Consider the following 18,803-nt stretch of genomic DNA (forward strand, 5'->3'; position numbering starts at 1 on the left):
CCAAGAAGGGATTGGCTTTGCCCCCGAAATTTTGTGCCAAGATTCGCATCCCAGCTCTGCATGGAAAGGCACCTGGTGCTTGCTGCTCCTCTCTGAGCTCAAGTTCTGCAGAACAGGGGCTTCTTAAGCACTTCCTGAAGTATTTTGAATCTAACCCACACCTTGATTACATATTTATAAGCATCATTAAACTCTAAATTTTTTAACTATTAAATTACAGCAAATCTAAATCCGGAATCTTACCATATGCACATTTAATAAACATAGTAGATGCACAACAGAGCAAAGAATCTTGTTTTCAAAACAAGAAATCTGTCTCTATTTACACTAAAGGGGAAAGGGTGTGAAAATAAATTTTTTCCTTTAGTGCTGACATCTCCCAAAAATAGGATAAAAAAACCCTCCACATTTTAAGAGAGTTGAAATTTTTTTAAATTCGTAATTCATTTCAACAGACAACATATTCAAGGTGTATTGACTAGTTATCCAGACCTCAAAAACACCTCTGGCTGCAGAAAGACACAAGTGCATACATACCTGCCCCTTCTAAACACAGAAGCTAAGCATGTCTAAAGGCCTAATCTTTTTATTCATATTTTCATGTCCCACAATGTAGGCACTTCTAATGTCATAAAACAGAAAAATTGGACAGGTTTAAAACTGAACCTCACTCCACTGTGTTCTACTCAGAAATATTTGAACACAACACTCAGTAGTCCAAAAGCAGAGAATAGCTACAAAGCAATGATTGCCTAAACATGGTCATACCAAGCACAGTTTTCCTTGTCCTCAATCACTTTATCTATTTTTGTTCTGAAATTTTGCCAGCTGAAAAAGGCTGCTTACCCACAATCCCAACAGCCTCCAACAGTAGTTTCCTCTAGCCATGACATTTACAGAACAAAGCACAAGGTCCTAACAGCTGTCTGGACTTCATAAACATGGTAAAATAATGGATGTTGCATTTACTCACAGTTCAGGCCACCTTATGAAGAACCAAGAGCCATGCCACACAATATTTTGGATTACAAGTTTCTGTCTCATTTTGTTTCAAATTACATGGAATTTCAGAACAGCGACTTCAAGGAACTGCATCTACTGTCCCATCTGAGGCATGAACTGATTAAAGCAAAGCAGAAATAGCTCCCAAAATTACATTTTCCAACCACGCATTTCATAATTCAAATACATTTCTTCTGCAAAGGTTCAAAGCTAGCAGTTCACATCCTGAACACTGATGTCTAACAGGAAAGTTAGACAGGTCAAAGTCAGATTACTTTTACAATTTCCTGGAAAGATAAAAGTCACTGCCTTCTATTATTTTATGATCCACCTAAGACAGGTGATAATTTGAGGTATACACATCAAAGACATGATTTTGTCGATCACTCCTTCAGATATGGAGAAAATTATCAGCTGCCCTGTTTCAGCTTCCAGAAGTTTCAGTTTGAAGAAGTTACCATTAACAGAAACACATAACCCCTCCTTCCAACAGTGCTCTTCTCTCATCCCCGATGCTACTCAAAGCAATGTATCAAAAATGACAAAATATCACATGAAGGACTATGTACTAAAGACCATCCAAAGTCATGTTTTCTCCAAAGTAGGGGGATCAATGGCTGTTTTCTGGAAAAAAGAGTTTTAGGACAAGCTGCCTATGGATAAAATCTGTGCTTCAGATATTAATCTTTGAAAGTATTATGACCTACAAAAACTAGATAGACACACACACACATCTGTTCCTAGCTATTTATTTTATTAAAGAGCTTCAACCCACACACACATGCAAAAAAGCCTCCATATACTCTGTAATCTTTAGTAATTTAGAACTATAAGAATTTTACTTAAGTTGAATTGGGCCTTGGTGCTACTTGTCTTATCAAAATGAGGATGGAAGAACACAGAACAAGCAAGTCATAACAGGTTGGGGTTTTTTGGAGAGTTAGACAGCCAAAAAGATACTTTCAGAGAAAAGAGGAGATTTTAAGTTCAGCTCTACAATCTGAGGATTTCTTTCTTGTTTTCTGCACTGAGTTTTTCAATAAGGCAAAGTATGCACCAGGCTACTGAGCTCTAATGGAATAAATTGCCCAATAGATGAATTTGTGTTTCAGTTAAAACTACAAATGAAATAGCATTTCAGTTCTACTGTCTCCATAGTTCCTTGTTTATTTCTGTCAAGGCAAATATTTTGCTTACCAAAGGAAAAATCATGTCACGAAGAACTGTTGTCAGGGAACTAAACCAAAACTTTTCAGATCCTATGTGTTAAAAAGCATAGTTGAAAGGAAAGAAAGAAGGGAAGCAAAGGAGGAAAGCATATTCTAACAATCAAAAACAGAGGAGGAACCCAGCACGGCCTCATTTGTCCTACTTAAAAAATACCATCTCTAATGTAAAGTGAGATCTTTTGTAGACACAGAGATGTGAAATTTCCATTGTAAAAAGTTACTGAAATATTTTGCTAGATTGACTGTGACTCCATACTCTAATTATCTCATAGTTACATTTTAACACTGCACCTTATTGCCAAGAACTAAATACAAACTCTTATAGCAGGACAGTAGCATATATACAATTGGCATAGAAACATAATACCCATTTCTAAAAGATGATAAGTTAGAACAGGTTTTTTTCTGGGAGGAGTGTACTCGAGAAAAGAAATTCAGATTTCCAGGTGAAGATAGTAAGAAAATCCAGAGGGTTCCCAGAAACTCTTTTTTTTGGGGGAAGAAATGGAAGTCTTATATTAATAAGTTTTGGGGAGGAAATGGCTTAGAGATTGGAGAGGGAACTAAAGCAATACACAAGCACATTTAAGGAGGTACAAAGGAAACTACTGCTACTGATAAGAGTAAAACAAGGGTTAAAGGTATGAAGTCCAACAACGAACTTCCAAAAACCTTGCCAGCACCGGAGATTATACCTGATAGCAGCTAATGAAAACCGTTCCTTTCTGAACTCTGTCTCCTATTACTTCAGTCGATAAAGATTTTCCTGTGCCTTTCAGACACAGACTGTTCAGTTTTACTATGTTCTGGTTTTCCTCCTTCGTTAGTTTAGAACGCTGGAAGTCATGTGCCTGTGGGCAACAGCAGGCCTGCTGCTTATAAAAAGACAGAACACTTGTATTTAATAACAATTACTATTTTGTAGCAGTGGTTGTTACGGTGTGGACGCTGTGTGGTCTAGCAGTTAGAAGATGCAGTCAGAACCCTGTTCTAATTTATGGTTATAGCTTTGCCCCTAATACAATAATGAAAGTTGGACAAATGACAGCACTGTCTGGGATTTTAAGCTTTTTACACCACTTGTAAAACTAGCATTACTTGCCCATCTAAAATGGTTTAGAACTATTCTTCATAATGCTTAGAGACTAATTAATATCATGCAACTGAACTCAAATTTAATTCAAAAAATTCTTACAGCATTGGCAAAGCTAGTAAAATCTGGTGTTCCTAACCTCGGATGTTCTTCCAAGAGCAAATTTTATAATCTTATCATTATTAAAGAGCTACCTGATTTTACTTCAGAAAATTCTGTCATTACCTTTTAAACTTTAACTGAGAGAACAAAGCAAATAAAGACCATAGTCCTGAATTCTATGCCCCACACCCTATAGTCTCCTGGCTTCGGCTGAATTAAGAAAAGCCGCCCTGGAAACCAAATTTGCTTTAGAAGGCTATTTATTCTTATTCCAAAGTGCAATACAAACTTGTACTCCCATTCATCTAGAAAAGGGAAATTTCCATATAAAAAGATAAAACCTAAAAAGGGAAAGGTAAAACTAAACAGAATATTAAAACATTACATAGAGTAGAGAAAGACCAATTAATCACCCTAACAAATTAAATCATTTTTGCAATGACATGGTTGCTCTGAAAGAAAAATCCAGTTAAGCTATATAAAAACAAGCTACACAAAGAAAACCAAAAATCCATTTGACATCCCTAACCCTGCCAAGGCATCAATCCAAGTGCAAGCAGCAGCTACTCAGCAATTCAGAGCCAGTTTATACAGACATTTTATGGTGGGTACACATAGAAAACAGAATACATCTCTCTTCATGAGAAATTAAACTATTTATCTAGAGTGAAAAATAGAAATCAGCAGTTTTGGACTGAAGAAAGTGTAAGGATTTTCCTAAGGCACTCGAAAAGTCCATTAGGCATCTCAGCAGGTTACATACTACATCTGCCATTTAAGCAGGCACCCAAACTATATGTTTGCACTAGGGAGAGTTACTTCCAATCAGTGTTTCTCACTGTTACTTCCAACAAATCTGGCAGTTGTCTCAAAGACACAAGTTAACAGCCAGCCAAATTCTAGACTCACACTGTGCTGCAAGCAGGACACCTATTACTTGCCAACACAGCTGCCGTCAGTGGGGTTGCACACAAGCATCACAGCTCATACATAAGGATACTGACGTAGAAACAGAAGCCAGTTCCAACCAAGAGAATCTACATACATTATAGATAGTAAAGCCTGACAAACACAAGACACAGAAGCTCTCAAAAGACAGTCATTGCATAGTCTTAGAGCAGGTCAATGAGCACAACAAGCAAAACTCAAAAAATCAAGGCTCTTCATTAAACCACCTGGCTCTTAGTCTCTCAAGTCCATTGAAATAGTGATTTTTAAATCTTAATTCTGTTCTTGCTTTGTACGCTCTGTGTGTATTTCATGTTCCATATCTGCCAAATCCACTCCCTTTGAAGAGTTAATGTTATTCTTATTATAGCAGTGTTTTTTCAACTCGATTGAAAAAAAAACCCCATACTTTCTAAAACAGAATCATTTTTAAATAAAAACCAAGATTTCCATTTCACAGATGGGATACTAAGACCCACAGAGACAGCACGACTTACAGAAGATTACACAAAGATCTTGGAGGGGGTAGGAAACAAACACAGAACTTTCAAGACCCAGGCCAGCACTTTAACCACAGCGATGGTCCTGAAGACAATGCAAGCTGGATTTAAAACAAACTGGTGTGATTACAGCTATATTCTAGGACATGGTTTAATGTGAGAAGCACCTTCCCAACTTGGATATGTAAGAATAGAAAAGGTCTCAACCTCTTCTGCTGGAAAGCTATAAAAGCTTCCTGCTTTTATAAAACACTGCCTTTGGAAAAAAGAATATCTGCACACTACAGTTTCTTCATGAACAGAATCAAAAATATTCGTATAAAAACTTAAGTGGTAGGAACATGCTGGGTTTAAAATCTCTATATGATTTCACACTCCTTGGCATTAAATACATTTAACAGACCAATTTAAGTTGAGCAGTCAACAGGTAACTGAACAGATAAGAATACAATGTAACTGAGCACACAAGCATACAACGTAACTATTCCCCTTGCACCTCCCTGTCTTTCCCCACACTCCCTCAAAGGAAAGAAATCTTTTCCTGTTCTGATCTATTTTTACAGTCTAGTGCATTGGTATTTTGGATTATTTCCAAGGGTATTCTTTACTGGGGCATCACAGCTAAATGCCAGATTTCAAAATTATTTTAGCATATTCTCATAGGCTACTTCACAGAACAACACTGAATTAATAAAGGATCTAGCAATTACAGCCTTTGCAAATGCAAATACATTAAAACCTAGTAAACAAATTTATATTAAAAAAATCCATCACTAGCATAAAAATCAGATTCTGCTTCTTGCTCCCCCAAAGGTTACATCAAGTTGTTGGCAGCCTGCACTCAAGGGAAATTTCTGAAAACAGCACACACAGTCTAAGTCCTTACCTACTCAACAGCTTATTTTTTGAGCAGTCAATCAAGAATCAACTTCTAAACCTGGGAGGCCAAGAGGGATCTTCTCTCTCCACACTGGGTACGTCCAACTCCCCCAGGAAGACAGGTAAAGAACCGATCCCTCCTTCCCAGGGATGCAAGCCCAAGGCAGCGACCCTCGGTCACCGTTCGCCCCTCGCCCGCTCCCCCCCACCCACCGCAGATCCCGAGAGGCACCGAGCGAGACCCCCGGGACCCCGCCGCTGCCCTGACAAAGCCGGGCGAGGCGTCTGCGAGGGCGAGGAGGAGCCGGGGCTGGGTTTTCACTCGGGGCACGGCGACTCGGGCTTTTACCTTTCTCCCTGCTTGGTGTTGGAAGGCGGAGGGTGAAGCACAGTCTGGTTCCCTTCCATCTCCACGATGCACTTGGTATTCAGGTCCAGCTCTGCAAGGCGACACGGCGGGGGGCTGTACCCAGGGCGAAAGCACCCCCCCTTCTCCCGGCACGCCAGGGCAGCTCGGCCCCCGCCGGGTCCCCCTCGGAGCGAGGGGTGGCGGGGGCTCGTCCTGCCGCCAGCCCGGGGGGAGGACGCGGGGGGACGCCCACGCCCCGCACTCCCCTGCGCCCCCAGACCCCGGTTACCTCTCCTGTTCATGGGCCGGACCCTGACGGCAACTTTCACCTTGGTGTCCGACATCTTCCCCGCTCCCGGGGGCGGCGGGCGGGCAGCCCCGCTCAGCGCCGGCGGCGGCAGCGACACGGCGGAGTGCCAGCGTCCATGCCGGGCCGGGGCGAGGGCGGAGGGCCGGGGCAGGCGGGGAAGGCGAGAGAGGGAGGGAGGCAGGGAGAAGAGGAGGAGGACGAGGAAGAGGAGGAGGAGGACGAGGACGAGGAGGAGGGAGCGGCGCCGGGGAGGGCGGTGGCGGCGCAGCCCCAGCCGCCTCCTTGCTCAGCCGCGGCCCGCACCGGCTCTGGCGCTGGCTGCCCACGGGCTCGTTCGCAGAGCTCCTGCTGCTGCCGCTGCTTCCCTGCCAATCCCCACCGCCATCTTCCGCCGCCTCCTCCTCCCGCCGCGCCGCCGGGAGTGCGGGCGCCCAGGCAGGCGGCGAGAGGGCGGGGAAAGGCGGCGGCGGCGGAAAGAGACGGGAATAGCCGAGCGCCTTCGGAGCGGGGGGCGTGGGGAGACTTCCCCCCCCCGCCGCTCCATCCTCAGAGAGGCGCTGCTTCCCAGTGAGCACGCGCGGCGGGATGCGCTTGGCGCGGGAAGGTGGTGCTGGCGGGAGCGGGGATGGTGCTGCCAGGACTGTGCCCCCACCCCTTCCTGAGAGCCACCGTCGCTCCTAGTGCAGGTGTGTCCACCACAGAGCCACCGGCTTGTCCGACTGGACACCGAGTTTCCTTGTGGCAAGGAAAGGCCCCAAAGGAAAAGCCACAAAGTGCCCCAAAACAAAATGTTGTAGCGCCAGGGGATGTTTTTTGACCAAAAGTGCACAACGTTAGTAAACAACGACCTGCCTGGCGCGATCCCGGTACCAGCACGGTGACCTGGGTGAAACGTGCGCGTTGCATGTTATGGAGTCCTGGAAGCAGCGCAGCACCTTGAGGTGATGGAGCAAGGAGCCCTGCCCGGGCCTCAACCTGCCCGTCACCTCCTTGGCTGTGAAGGGCTGCCTGTGAAGGGCCAGGACCACTTGTGCCATCCTACTGTCCCGTGCAGCAACAGGCAATCATTGCCGAGTACCTGCCCAAACGCCACAGGATGGAGTTGTGTCCATCTACCTGTGGCGAGTTCAGCGCTGGGGAAAAGCGTTACAAACAGCAGTGCTTTACCCAGCAACCACAAGCTCCAAGGATGGCTGAGCTTCCAGTGGGCAAGCCAAGGAAGATTTTTGATTAAAACTGCAATAGGCTTAGGATCTCAGGATAGCATTCTTTTCGAAGTGTCCTGTTAAAACTTTGTTTCCTTCCCGGAAGTGTTTCCTTTGCTTCAGTAAAATATCTTCAAGACTCAATCCTTATCATTGATGCAGCTAAATGGCAGGAATTCCAGTGCAAAAGAGCAATGTCTGTAATGTTTTCTTTAAGGAAAAGACAGGCTCAACCTCAAAAGGGATTATTCTGTCTACTCTGGGGCTAAACTAGTGTAGGGAGAATGGATTAAACAACAAATGATGAATAGATAGCTGCACTGAGAAAGAGCAGACATTTAAAACAGAGGTGAAAGCAACAGATGGAGCTTAGAAGATTGCCCCCCTCCTGGCTGCCAGCACACCAACAAGAACACCCCTGCAAAGGGACTGAGAAGAGTATTTCTGGAGGAGACCTGGCTGACCCAAATGGCTACAACTTGCAGGAATGCTGAAAGGAAATGAGACACACTTAGCATGGCAAAAGAAAAAGGTCTCTGCGAAATAGAGATGGGCATCGGGAGAATGTCAGCAGGAAAAGCTAGTGCTTGTGGGCTTCTTGTCTGTGGAAGTAGGCATAAGAGATGAAGTTCCTTATGAAATGCATCACAAGCATGTGGCTCAACGAGTAAAGAAAAGGAGCAATGTTGAAATGAGACATCCTACCTATGGCTGTAGACTGTAAAAACCCAGATCAAAGTAAGCGCTGGCCCAAAACAAGGTGTGAGGTCTGAAATGGCTGTGGATAAAGGGAGTTGTTCAGTGAAACTTGGACACTGTTGGGAAGAGAAGACAGCCAACAGATGGAAGGGAAAATACTCCCTTCCCTCTCAATTTTCCACCTCTTAGTGGAAAAATGACATCATTGCAAGATTAAATAAAAACAATTATATTAGCTGAAGAGAAACTGAAGGGAGCCTTTATGAGATTGACTATGATTTTGGCTGTGGGAAGAGTCTTGGGAAGAAGTTTTTACAAACATTTGGTTTAGGCTTGTGAATTATATTCCACCATTTGCAGGTACAGAAAGCTGGCCATGCAAAACTGTCTGAAAAGGCCCAGTTTGTTGTAATGCAGACTGTAGCTGTTCACTTCTTGTGAAATTCTGATTTTTTTTTCCTAGTGTTACATAACTGAAAAAAGGATTTTTGCTCTTTCATTCACATCAATGTGCCCTGAAAAACAGCTGCTAAAAATGAGGTCTTGGTTCCACCAAGTTTCTCTGCCCTCTTGAGAAAGGGTCTTTTGGCAACATTTGTACCATTACCTGACAACATCTATTAGGCAGCCTGCATGTAGCAGAATGTATTTCTAGTCTCCCCTATACCTCTGGCATTAGGGCAGAATAGGAAGAGGGTCATGTTTTAGAGGCCCCATGACATCATTAGGTAGATCAAAGAGCAATCTATGAATTCAGGACAATGAGATGTTTCTCTTCTGGCATTGTATCTCCCCATTGAACACCATATGGAACCCTTTATGTCTCTGTCTTTGCTACCGGTAGCAACTACGGATGAATGTCTCTCACCTGTCAGAATTTGTTAGCTTGATCAGTTTACATGTGCCGTGGGAACTGGCAAGGCATACTGATGGGTCGCTCACCCATCGGAATTAGCTGCCAGCTATCCCAGACATGCTGATGGATGGATGGGAGATACCAGATGAGAAATGACAGCTTACTGCTTCAGCAAAGATAAAAGATGAGCACTGGAGAAAGTGGAGACTGATGGTGGGTGAGGGGAACTGAGATGGCAACACGAGGATAAAATCGTCGGAAGACATCTTTCCCTGATTTCTTTTTCCTGTCCCTGCTTTTGTCCACTTGCTGTTTTGTTCTGGATCTCTATCACTAAGGTCAACAGCAATTCTAGAGGTTTACTAGGGCCAGGATTGAATATTTGTCTCTTTCTTGTTTTCCATCCGTTTCATTTTTCTTTCTTGCCATCGAGCATTTCCATATATTTGTCCATCGATCTATCATTCGGAAAAGAATATAAAGAAAATATTGTCCCTTTCTTTATTCTGGTGGGAAATTCCAACTGGTCCTCATCTTCCTAAGGTATAACACAGATAATGTGATTTGATATGAAGGCATGCCCATGTCTTCCCTTATATTCTGAGCAGGAGGATCGATAGCTCTACTTCATGACATAAAAATGAGGGAGCAACGTTGTGCACCCAGGTTGATGCCTGAAGCCCTGATGATATTCCACTGACCCCCTTTCCTTAGCAAAGGGCAGAGAGAAATGTCACAGAGCCTGCCAAGAATATCCATCTTGTCAGCAGCATCCCCAGCACATATCTTACCATGCCTGACTGATGCATGCTGTCACTGGCACATCTAACTTCATCTTGTGTCACAGAGCCAGAGAGGAGGAGGAGCTGGTGACAGTGAGAACATGGGAACCAAAGCAGTGTTTTTCTTTTGGTGTTGAAAGTGACAAAAGGAAAAGTGTTTAATGTTATAGCACCTGAAGTCCGAGAGATGCTTACTAAATTTAACCCAAGGTTTGTATTTTATAAGATTGACGAAAATAAAAGTTTTCTTTGTGTTTCCAAATTTTTACTGAGTTTTTTTTTAAAATTTGAATTAACAGAGAAAACAAACTTTATTGTCAACCCAAACACATTACAGCATCATCCAGCTTGAAAGAGGTAAAATGAACAAATACTGTATAATGAAACCAACAGATATTGTTAAGGTTAATAATCTAGTATATTACACTTATGTTAGGAAAAAAACACAGGAAGAAACTGTAGCTCTAACAAAATAATTGATAAATCTTTGACTGATGTTGGTGAAAAAGAAGAATGGATAATAATTTCTATTTGGGGTGTCTTTTTTAACAGCATTTATCATATTGGAAAAGAGACATGGACATTCTGTAAGGGAGAAATATTTCTTATTGAAGGGGTGGGATAAAATATGACCATATTTGTGTCAGAACAAAAATGAGTGTCCTGTTATACAGACAAACTTGAATTTTTCATTGGATAAAATGCATTTAGAGTGCACCTGAGGAAGCAAGTGCCTGCCCATAATTGTACACTGGGAAGCAAATATATTTGTCTCACACACATCACTAGGTTTTGCATATAACCCTTCTGGAGAGGTACACTGAATTTACTAAAGGGTACGAGGGCAAGATTTTAGCCAGTGACCTAGCTGAGGGCACTTTTCAGGCTGCTTTTCCATTTCCTTCTTGCTTCAAATTCAAGCTGGACGTTAGTCAGGCTGGATGGTTGCCACCTCTGTCTTATCAGAGATCTGTTTTGACTGTCTCTAAAGCTGTGCAGGAGGCATGAAAATTGTCCTCTATGTCCAGCATATTTATGGCAACACCCTGGGCCCAGAAAGGGGCTGCGGTGACAAATGCTCTTCTGACACTCAGGAAAAAAAAAGCAGTAGCTTGAATTGCCAGTGTTAAGAACAAATGCAGGATATATGCACCTAAACATTATCCTGCCTGACAGATGCTGCTCAAAGCCACACGAGGTGGCTGACAGCTCTGTATTCCTGCGTAGCATACTGCTTTTAACAGGCATTGCAGTTTAAGCCCACCTCAGCTCTGAACAGAGTTGGCTTACAGGCACTTGCAGTGATGAACAGACTAAATCTGTTCTTACAGGCTAATTTACAAATGCTTTGAATTGCCTGATTTGCTTTACCTGGCTGGGGTCCTGACTGCTGCTAGGACTCTGCCTCTGCCTCCACATCCACCCTTGGATGCTTGAGAGTGTCCAATTACAGTCCAGTTACAGCAAATGTCCCCAAGGCAGGTGCAGTTGCATCTTCATCAAGCTGAAAACTTCCTTGCTATGGGCAGAAAAAATACCAAATGTGATTTCGCTGATCAGATATGATGTCTTCTCCCTGCCTCTGATGCAATATTGCAATAGTCTTTTAGAAACTTTGTCCCAAGATTCAGTACAGTGAGTGAAACTAACCCGCCTGTGAGAGGAGCTGCTCAGTTTTAGCTACATTGAACTCCATGACCATTCTGCTGATGATAATCTCTTTGCTCCACTCACTGAAGGGCAGGGAGCTCTGTTCCCCATCTCCTATCACTTAGAACGGAGAAATAGTTTCAAATTACTGTGGGAATTTTAATGGTCATTACTACCTACAGATGAAAAGTCCTATTAATAGAAATAAATGAGCTTAGAAGCAGAATAACACAGCTAAAGCAAAGAAACCAAGGGGAAGTAAAAAAGGGGAAAAAGGTAGCAAGAAAATGTCTTTATAACACTCAGATACATTCCCCTACACTCTGGAAAGTGTGACTACTGTTTTTACTGAATCCAAACTGAGTCCTTCTGTCATCTTGGGAGGGATTTGGTTTATGGCAGGGATTTTAACATCCCTGAAATTGTAACCTCAGATACGAGCCATGGCTCTGTCCTCCTCTGACTGCTAGTCATGTGCTCTGTAGTTCACATTCTTAAGTGTCCAGGAAATAAATGGTGGATTTATTTAGATTTTTGTTACTGTTCATGTTAATTATCTGTATGCCATCTTTCTTTCACTTCAGGAAACACTCCACCCCCAACTTAAATACCTTTGGAAATTTGTTTGTACTAGGGAGAGCGGGGCTGTGGTTATTCATCCTGGATTCACAATGAACTGATACCATAATGAAAATCTATGTAGTTGGGGCTCTTATCACTTTAATTATTTCCTACATGGAAAGAAGAGGTATGGATGACATGGTCACCTGGAAAATTCAGTCCAGTATTTAGAAAAAGGAGTTGAAAATGGAACAGACCCATAAAAGGGTTACTGGGAGAACTGGGGAATGGTGAATATTGTCAAAGAGCAGACTAACAAAGTTCAGTTTGTTTAGTCTAGCACAATGAAGACTGAGAAGGGATATGGCTGTTTATGCTTCCTTTCAGGCCAGTTAAAAGCATGGTGCTACTGAAGTTCCAGGAAAAACACCAGCACAAGAACAAATGGGTGTAAACTGTCTTTCATGCAGCCCTTTTATTCTGGACTGCATTAGGAGGAGCACTGCCAGCAGACCAAGGGAGGTGATCCTTCCCCTCTGCTCAGCACTGATAAGGTTATACCTGGAGTGCTATGTCCAGTTCTGGGCTCCCCAGTAGAGAAGAGATAGGCACACGTGGACGAGAGTCCAACAAAGGCCACAAAGGAGATTAAGGGGCTGGAGCATCTCCTAAGAACAAGGGCTGAGAAAACTGCAACTGTTTGGCCTGGAGGAAAGAAGGCTCAAGGGGAGGAATATTATCACTGTAGAGATATATGTGAAGGGAGGGTGCAAAGAGCAGGGAGTCAGACTCTTTTCAGTGGTGCCCAGTGGTAGACCAGGAGGTGATGAGCACAAACTGAAACACAGGAGGTTCCCTTTGAACATCAGGGAACACTTTTTCACTGTGAAGGTGACTGAGAGCTGGCACAGGTTGCCCAGGGAGGTTGTGGAAACTCCATCCTTAGAAATACTCAAAACCAGGACTTTCTGGATATGGTCCTGCACAACCAGCACCAGGCAGCCCTGCTTGGGCAGGGATGTTACACCAGATGGACTCCAAAGGTCCCTGCCAACCTCAGCCCTTCTGTCTTGGAACACACTCAGTCTGGAAATTAATTGACTTCTTTCCCTAGACAAATGAATGGCTTCTTGCACATGAGATCAGAGGTCTAAACCCAGTGAATTTTAAAGAGTAAGCTTGATTGGGTTAGATGACATAATAGCAGTGAACCTTTCCTGCTGACCCCACCAGACACATGCCACTACACACAGTCTTTAAACATCATGGTGGTGATAATAGGTTATGGTAGTAGAAAGAGAAGGGAAAGGAAACCATTTTGTATTGTTAAAAAAGTAAGATCACAAGGTCCCAAAGGAATTGACATCCCCTACCTGTGGTTAATATAACTATTTAAGTTATGAAAAGGGATTGATGTTAAATTAGTAGAGATATATAATTTTTCCTTTTATTCTTTCCCTTTTCTACTCTATATTAGTAGAAATCAGATCATTCTCCTAAGAAACAACAAACTGCCACAGCTAGTCTGTAACACTATTTACAATTTAAATCAGTAGGCAGGCCCCAGTGAACTGAAGGAAAGGACAACCCTCCCATTATTCCCCCTACCCAGAAAGCTCTCACCCCTCTTCATCTTTATGATAAGGAATGTCTGGTATGTAAGCATCACTCCAGCACATCCATGCAGTCCTCTTGTGACTGCAAGTCCCAAATTGAGATTAAGGGCATTTGTGGGCAGGAAGTTGGCTCACAAACATTGTCCAGAGCATCACATTGTCCAGAGCATCACTAATTATAGGGCATTTGCTAAGTGCAGGTGTGTGCTTTACCACAGGTAGAAAAAGGTGAGTCTACAGCCTCCAAGTCTCTTCAGTTAGCAATCAGATACTACACATAGTCTGACTAACTTACAGCAGGGCTCAGGCTCTGTTTTCAGAGGTGTGCTTTATGCACAGTAGGGAGGAGTGGGAAAGCTGTAAATATAAACAGCGTGATCAGTGGCAGCAGCCTCTTGGAACAGGAGAGCAGCATTCCTGTTAACCCTTCCGCACTCAGACACAGTCCCCTTGCTGGCTTACTTCCTGCTCTCAGAGAGAAGCTGAACTTTGCTGGCTATTCTGGGTGAGACTTGGGACTGGGGCCCTGCCCCTGGGAGGAGAGGGAGGGTGGGGAGGGAGGAGTGCATCCACTAAGCTTGCTTACTAAGTAAGCTGAGCTAGTAACCATGCTGGCCAAGCCAAAATTTCTCCTTATGCAATTACTTTTTTTTTTTTTCTGATGCCTGCAAATACATGCTCTAGCCAAATGTGATATCTTCCTAAAGTGTGGAGAAGAAAAAACGCCCTTGCCTGAAAGAGATTAGAAGGTAGAACAGTACGCACTGGTAAGTCAGGGAGTAGGGAAGCTGAGTAAGACAAAGCCTTGAGAGAGAAGGTGAAATTGTGTTTGTTAAAACATACAGAAGACAGCTCAGCACAGATCTGCTATCTGTTAAATTTAACAGGAAGATTCACATTAAGTTCAACAGGTTTCATCAGCTCCTGTAGAAGGTGGAAACAAGTGCTGAAGGTGCTAATTAAGGTGCATAATGAGATTTGTGATCTATTATTTAGAAAACCAAACACCCCATCACTTCTCTTCCCAGTCTCCCCAGTCTGAAGAAAACATACCAAATACAATAATCTCATAATCACCACCAACAAAATTATCAGCAACAGATCCTACTCTCATTTTTGGATTGAAGACTGTTAAACAGTTCAACCATAGGGCATCCTTTTTTTCATCCTCTTTGACTCATGGCAAAAGGCTTGCTCTCTTCAGGTTAAAAATATGGAGAAATAGACAGTCTACGGAAGCTTCCAAGCTTCTTGTAGTTTGTCTACACTAGCATTTGACAGGGAAACTCAGACCAGTTACAGAAGTCATCCAAAAAATCCAGTACAGGAGGACCTCTAGATCACTGGGACCAGCCTGCTGCTATTACAGAGAACTACAAAAAAGCCCCTAACAAACTAGTGACTTGCAAGATAGTGACTGATTTCATTTTTCCCACAGTCACTCTTACAAATGGAGCTGTACAAGGAGAGCCGGGGTAGGATTCCTAAAACTGTTAATCCATACACATTTTAAACTGTACAGTCCTTCATCCTTTTCTCTCCTGTAATAAAGCTTGCCTGTCTCCCAGATGCATTCCTTGAATTACTTAAGTCCTTTCCCACCATTCATATTGTGATCTGAGGTTTCCTCCCTTTAATCTGACAGCAAAGATGAAAGGCAGTTTGAGAAAAGAAACACAGCAAAACTAAAACAGGGACAGAACTTCCAGGGGAATTAACCTTTCTTCTGAAATCAAAGTGGTGTGAACACACATATACACCACACAGTTTGAGTCTGAACAACAGCTACTGAGAAATGCAGTTCTGGAAGTGACTAAACCAACTGGGGAGAATGGGTGAGGGTTGTGCAATAGGCACACATAGGAACAATGTGATTGAATTTCAGAAATCAAAAATTTAGCCTTATCATCAAGAAAATAGACTTGAGATTCAAGTCAAGTCAAGTAAAAGTTCATTGCTTGACACAAATGAAAATAATTCAGCTGTATGGCTTTTATTTCTCCAGTGGAAGAGATACAAGAAAGACAAGATTTACTTCTGTCTTCAAGGTACACTTTTTTAAAGTGGCTGGTTTAGTTTTTTATCTCAGGACCTCTGTGAAATATAATACTGGCTGCATTTTAATGATAACACCATCCAAATACTGAACAGTTTTATGAACATCACAAAATTAATGGTAAAAAGACTCGTAGCTCTAATGCTGGGCCTGGGGTAACTTCAATTTCACTTTGCCATATTAGGGAAGAAAGAGGGTATTTTTCACTTGGTCTTTAAAAGGCAGCAATCTTCCATGTGAAATTAAACAAAAAGTGGGTAAGTACTCTGAAACCTCAGAAATCCTTTCACATTGTCTTCCTGGGACCTAGAATCTATAGTGTCATCTCTACCACAGTGAAAACACCGTAACTTTCCTAACCTTTTGACTAAGACCAATAACCTCCTCTTCAAGATCTGCAAGACAACTTCCCAACTGAAGCCAAGTCAGACTGGGTCTTGCCCCAGACTGCTGGTTCCTGAGCAACTGCGCATCCCAAAAGGGAGGTGTGGTACTGATCCAATTAGTCTGATGGATTGTTAGGAACCAAGCAAGGGCTTGTTATGTTATGAAAGAATAAATAAGAAAAGCTAAACTATTACATTAGATTTCTTTCACAAAAGATTTCTGATTTTGAAAGTCATAATTACTTATAATATATTCTAAACATGCACAGGACTTTCAGCATACAAAAACCCAAAGCAGCATTCCCAGAAATTGTCAAGTCTGCTGCAAAGACTTCTCCCAGGCAAACCTCTACACTAGCCTGAATCTCACTGACTTCAAGCCCAGTCCTGCAGTGCTTATTTATGTGGACAATTCCATTTGCAGTACTCGTGACTGCACAGATAAACTATTCATGACAGAGCAAGCCTCAACTCAAACAAGTCACTTCAAGTAATAATAGGAACAGAAAAAGACTAATACATGTATTTGAAATACTTCTGGCTCCATAACATCAGGCTGTAAGTTGAGTGGAAGTTGGCAGAGAACTCAGTGAAGAGCCCTATTTCCTATCTAATTAAGGATGACAGATAAAGGAGCCAGGCACATCCTTTTGATTAATGAAGATGATTATGCAATTTTAATACTTAATCTCACTGACTCTTTTTGATAGATTTCTTCTAAAGCATATCTTTAATGACATTAGATTTCTTCTCATGGCAGCACCTTAGTCTGTGATAGTAAAAAAATCTTCTTTGTTTCTTACTTTCAATATAGATCAGTAGTTACTAAATACTGGTTAATAGTGGTTAAATTCCATCGTCTGTATTATTCATGAAATCATGCTGGGTGAGCATCAAATGGGTTTGACCTCTCACCTATTTATATTTGGAAAAATTCCCAGTAAGAGTTACCACCTCCTGTAATTATGTAGGTGTGTAGTTCTTTCAAGATCATCTTCTTCGTATTACAAGTTTTAAAAGCAAGCTTTGATAAAGGACATCTGATCTTTTTTTGTTTTGTTTTGGGTTTTAATATCTTCACAGTTTTCTCAAAACAAATTATTTATTTTTAACAGCTATAATTAATATGTCTTATCCTATGTCTTCCTTAAAATTGCCTACCATTTATTCATTACAAAGCCTATAACTATATTTGAAGTATTTAAAATGGAATTTTAAATATATTTCCATATATTTATGGAACCTTGTGAGCAGCAGTATTTTCCTGATTTAAAAACCAATATATTCCATGAAAGCAGGATTTGTTCTCTCACCTCAACTCAGTGCCCATATAGTGCTCACCTGTGAACAAAGAATAAAAACTATCTACATTAAGAGGGATCTTTAGAAAAATGCTTATGTATTTATTTAATTACAGGGAGCATACTTCCCTAAAATGCCTAGATTTCTCCAAATCTTAATTTCTCACAGATTTTTGCTCCAAACTAACAGATAGTAAAAGCTGTCACAGATAGCTCTCCTAAGGTTTGCTATCTGAAAACCGTGGTTGGGAAATCTGTCCAAATGTAGGTTATTCCTCTGCCAGAGGTAAATACTAATCAAAAGGCAACAGCCCTTATCATGTTGTCCATTTTCCAGGCTGAAGTGCTTCACCTCTTAAGAATGCATTCCCTTTACTGGAATGATGGGTGTGCTCTGTGCTCTGACTTGGTGGAGTTTGCCCACTGCTTAAGCCACAGACACCTTTCATTAATTTTTTTTCTCCAGTTCAGAATCCATCCCTTCTCCTCCTTTCTATCCTCAATGTGAAATACATAACTTGATCCTTGCAATGGGGCTTCACAGCAGTACACCTCCTTACAGTGCATTTCAAAACTCTGAAACCACACACCTTCGTGGAGCACAGTGGAAGCAATTATCGAGGAATACATTGTGGTTTAGAAAAGTATTAATTTCCATGATTTGTAGGAAACACCAGAGGAATTAGTAACTAGAAGATCATCAGCAAAACGTCAAAACTTCTTCCAAAATCAAAAAGGCAACTCCCAGACAAGAGGATTATTAAATACAGACTTTCCCTGTTTTATTAAGGTACTAACCTTGTAATGGGAACTCTGAGATCTAGCCAAAGGCTTCCCTTGATTCTCAGTTCTGTCTGCAGCTGCAGGGCCAAGACATTTGTACTGTGTTTGCCTCAAAGAGAGGTTGGAGTGCCAAGTTCAGAAATATCTGTAGATCTCTTGGAAAGCAGCAGTGAGAAAAGGGTGTAAATGCATCATCTGCCCCCGGAGAACCTCTCCTGTATCAGAGAGCTTTGAAGCTGCCCAGGAGAATCAGACGTGTTATATGAAGGAAGCAGTTTAGGGAAAGCCTGGATGTTTATGTAACTGTATCAAATAGGTACTTGCTGTTCTCTGAACAATCTGTCAGTTGTCCTGAGATGCTTGAATGAAGGGTGAGGTTTAAAACTCATATGCAAAATATGTGTATTTTTTTACTCCTGTAGAGGCAAGCTGTGACTCACAGGTGACTTGTAAACTATAAGGATATGCCTCTGAGAAGAGTAATAAAAAACCCCAA

The 18,803-nt window shown here is 42.1% G+C and overlaps 1 protein-coding gene across 5 annotated transcripts in view; it reads right to left on the reverse strand.

Moving 5' to 3' along the window:
* KIF13A (kinesin family member 13A) overlaps positions 1-6,526 on the reverse strand; it is a 108,570-nt gene extending 102,044 nt beyond the window's left edge. For 4 of the 5 annotated variants that reach the window (XM_050321028.1, XM_050321020.1, XM_050321011.1 and 1 more), the window contains exons 1-2: positions 6,392-6,526; positions 6,103-6,193 (exon numbers count right to left, since the gene is read on the reverse strand). In XM_050321028.1, the coding sequence (XP_050176985.1) occupies positions 6,103-6,193; positions 6,392-6,446 (146 nt within the window). In that variant the 5' untranslated portion in view covers positions 6,447-6,526. Of the gene's footprint in view, positions 1-6,102; positions 6,194-6,391 lie in introns of those variants that run through there. The other variant, XM_050321036.1, reaches the window with a different exon arrangement.
* Positions 6,527-18,803: the final 12,277 nt, after the last annotated feature.

This window comes from Myiozetetes cayanensis, unplaced genomic scaffold (genome assembly GCF_022539395.1).
Source record: "Myiozetetes cayanensis isolate MyiCay16 unplaced genomic scaffold, myiCay2020 scf1, whole genome shotgun sequence".
NCBI lineage: Eukaryota > Metazoa > Chordata > Aves > Passeriformes > Tyrannidae > Myiozetetes > Myiozetetes cayanensis.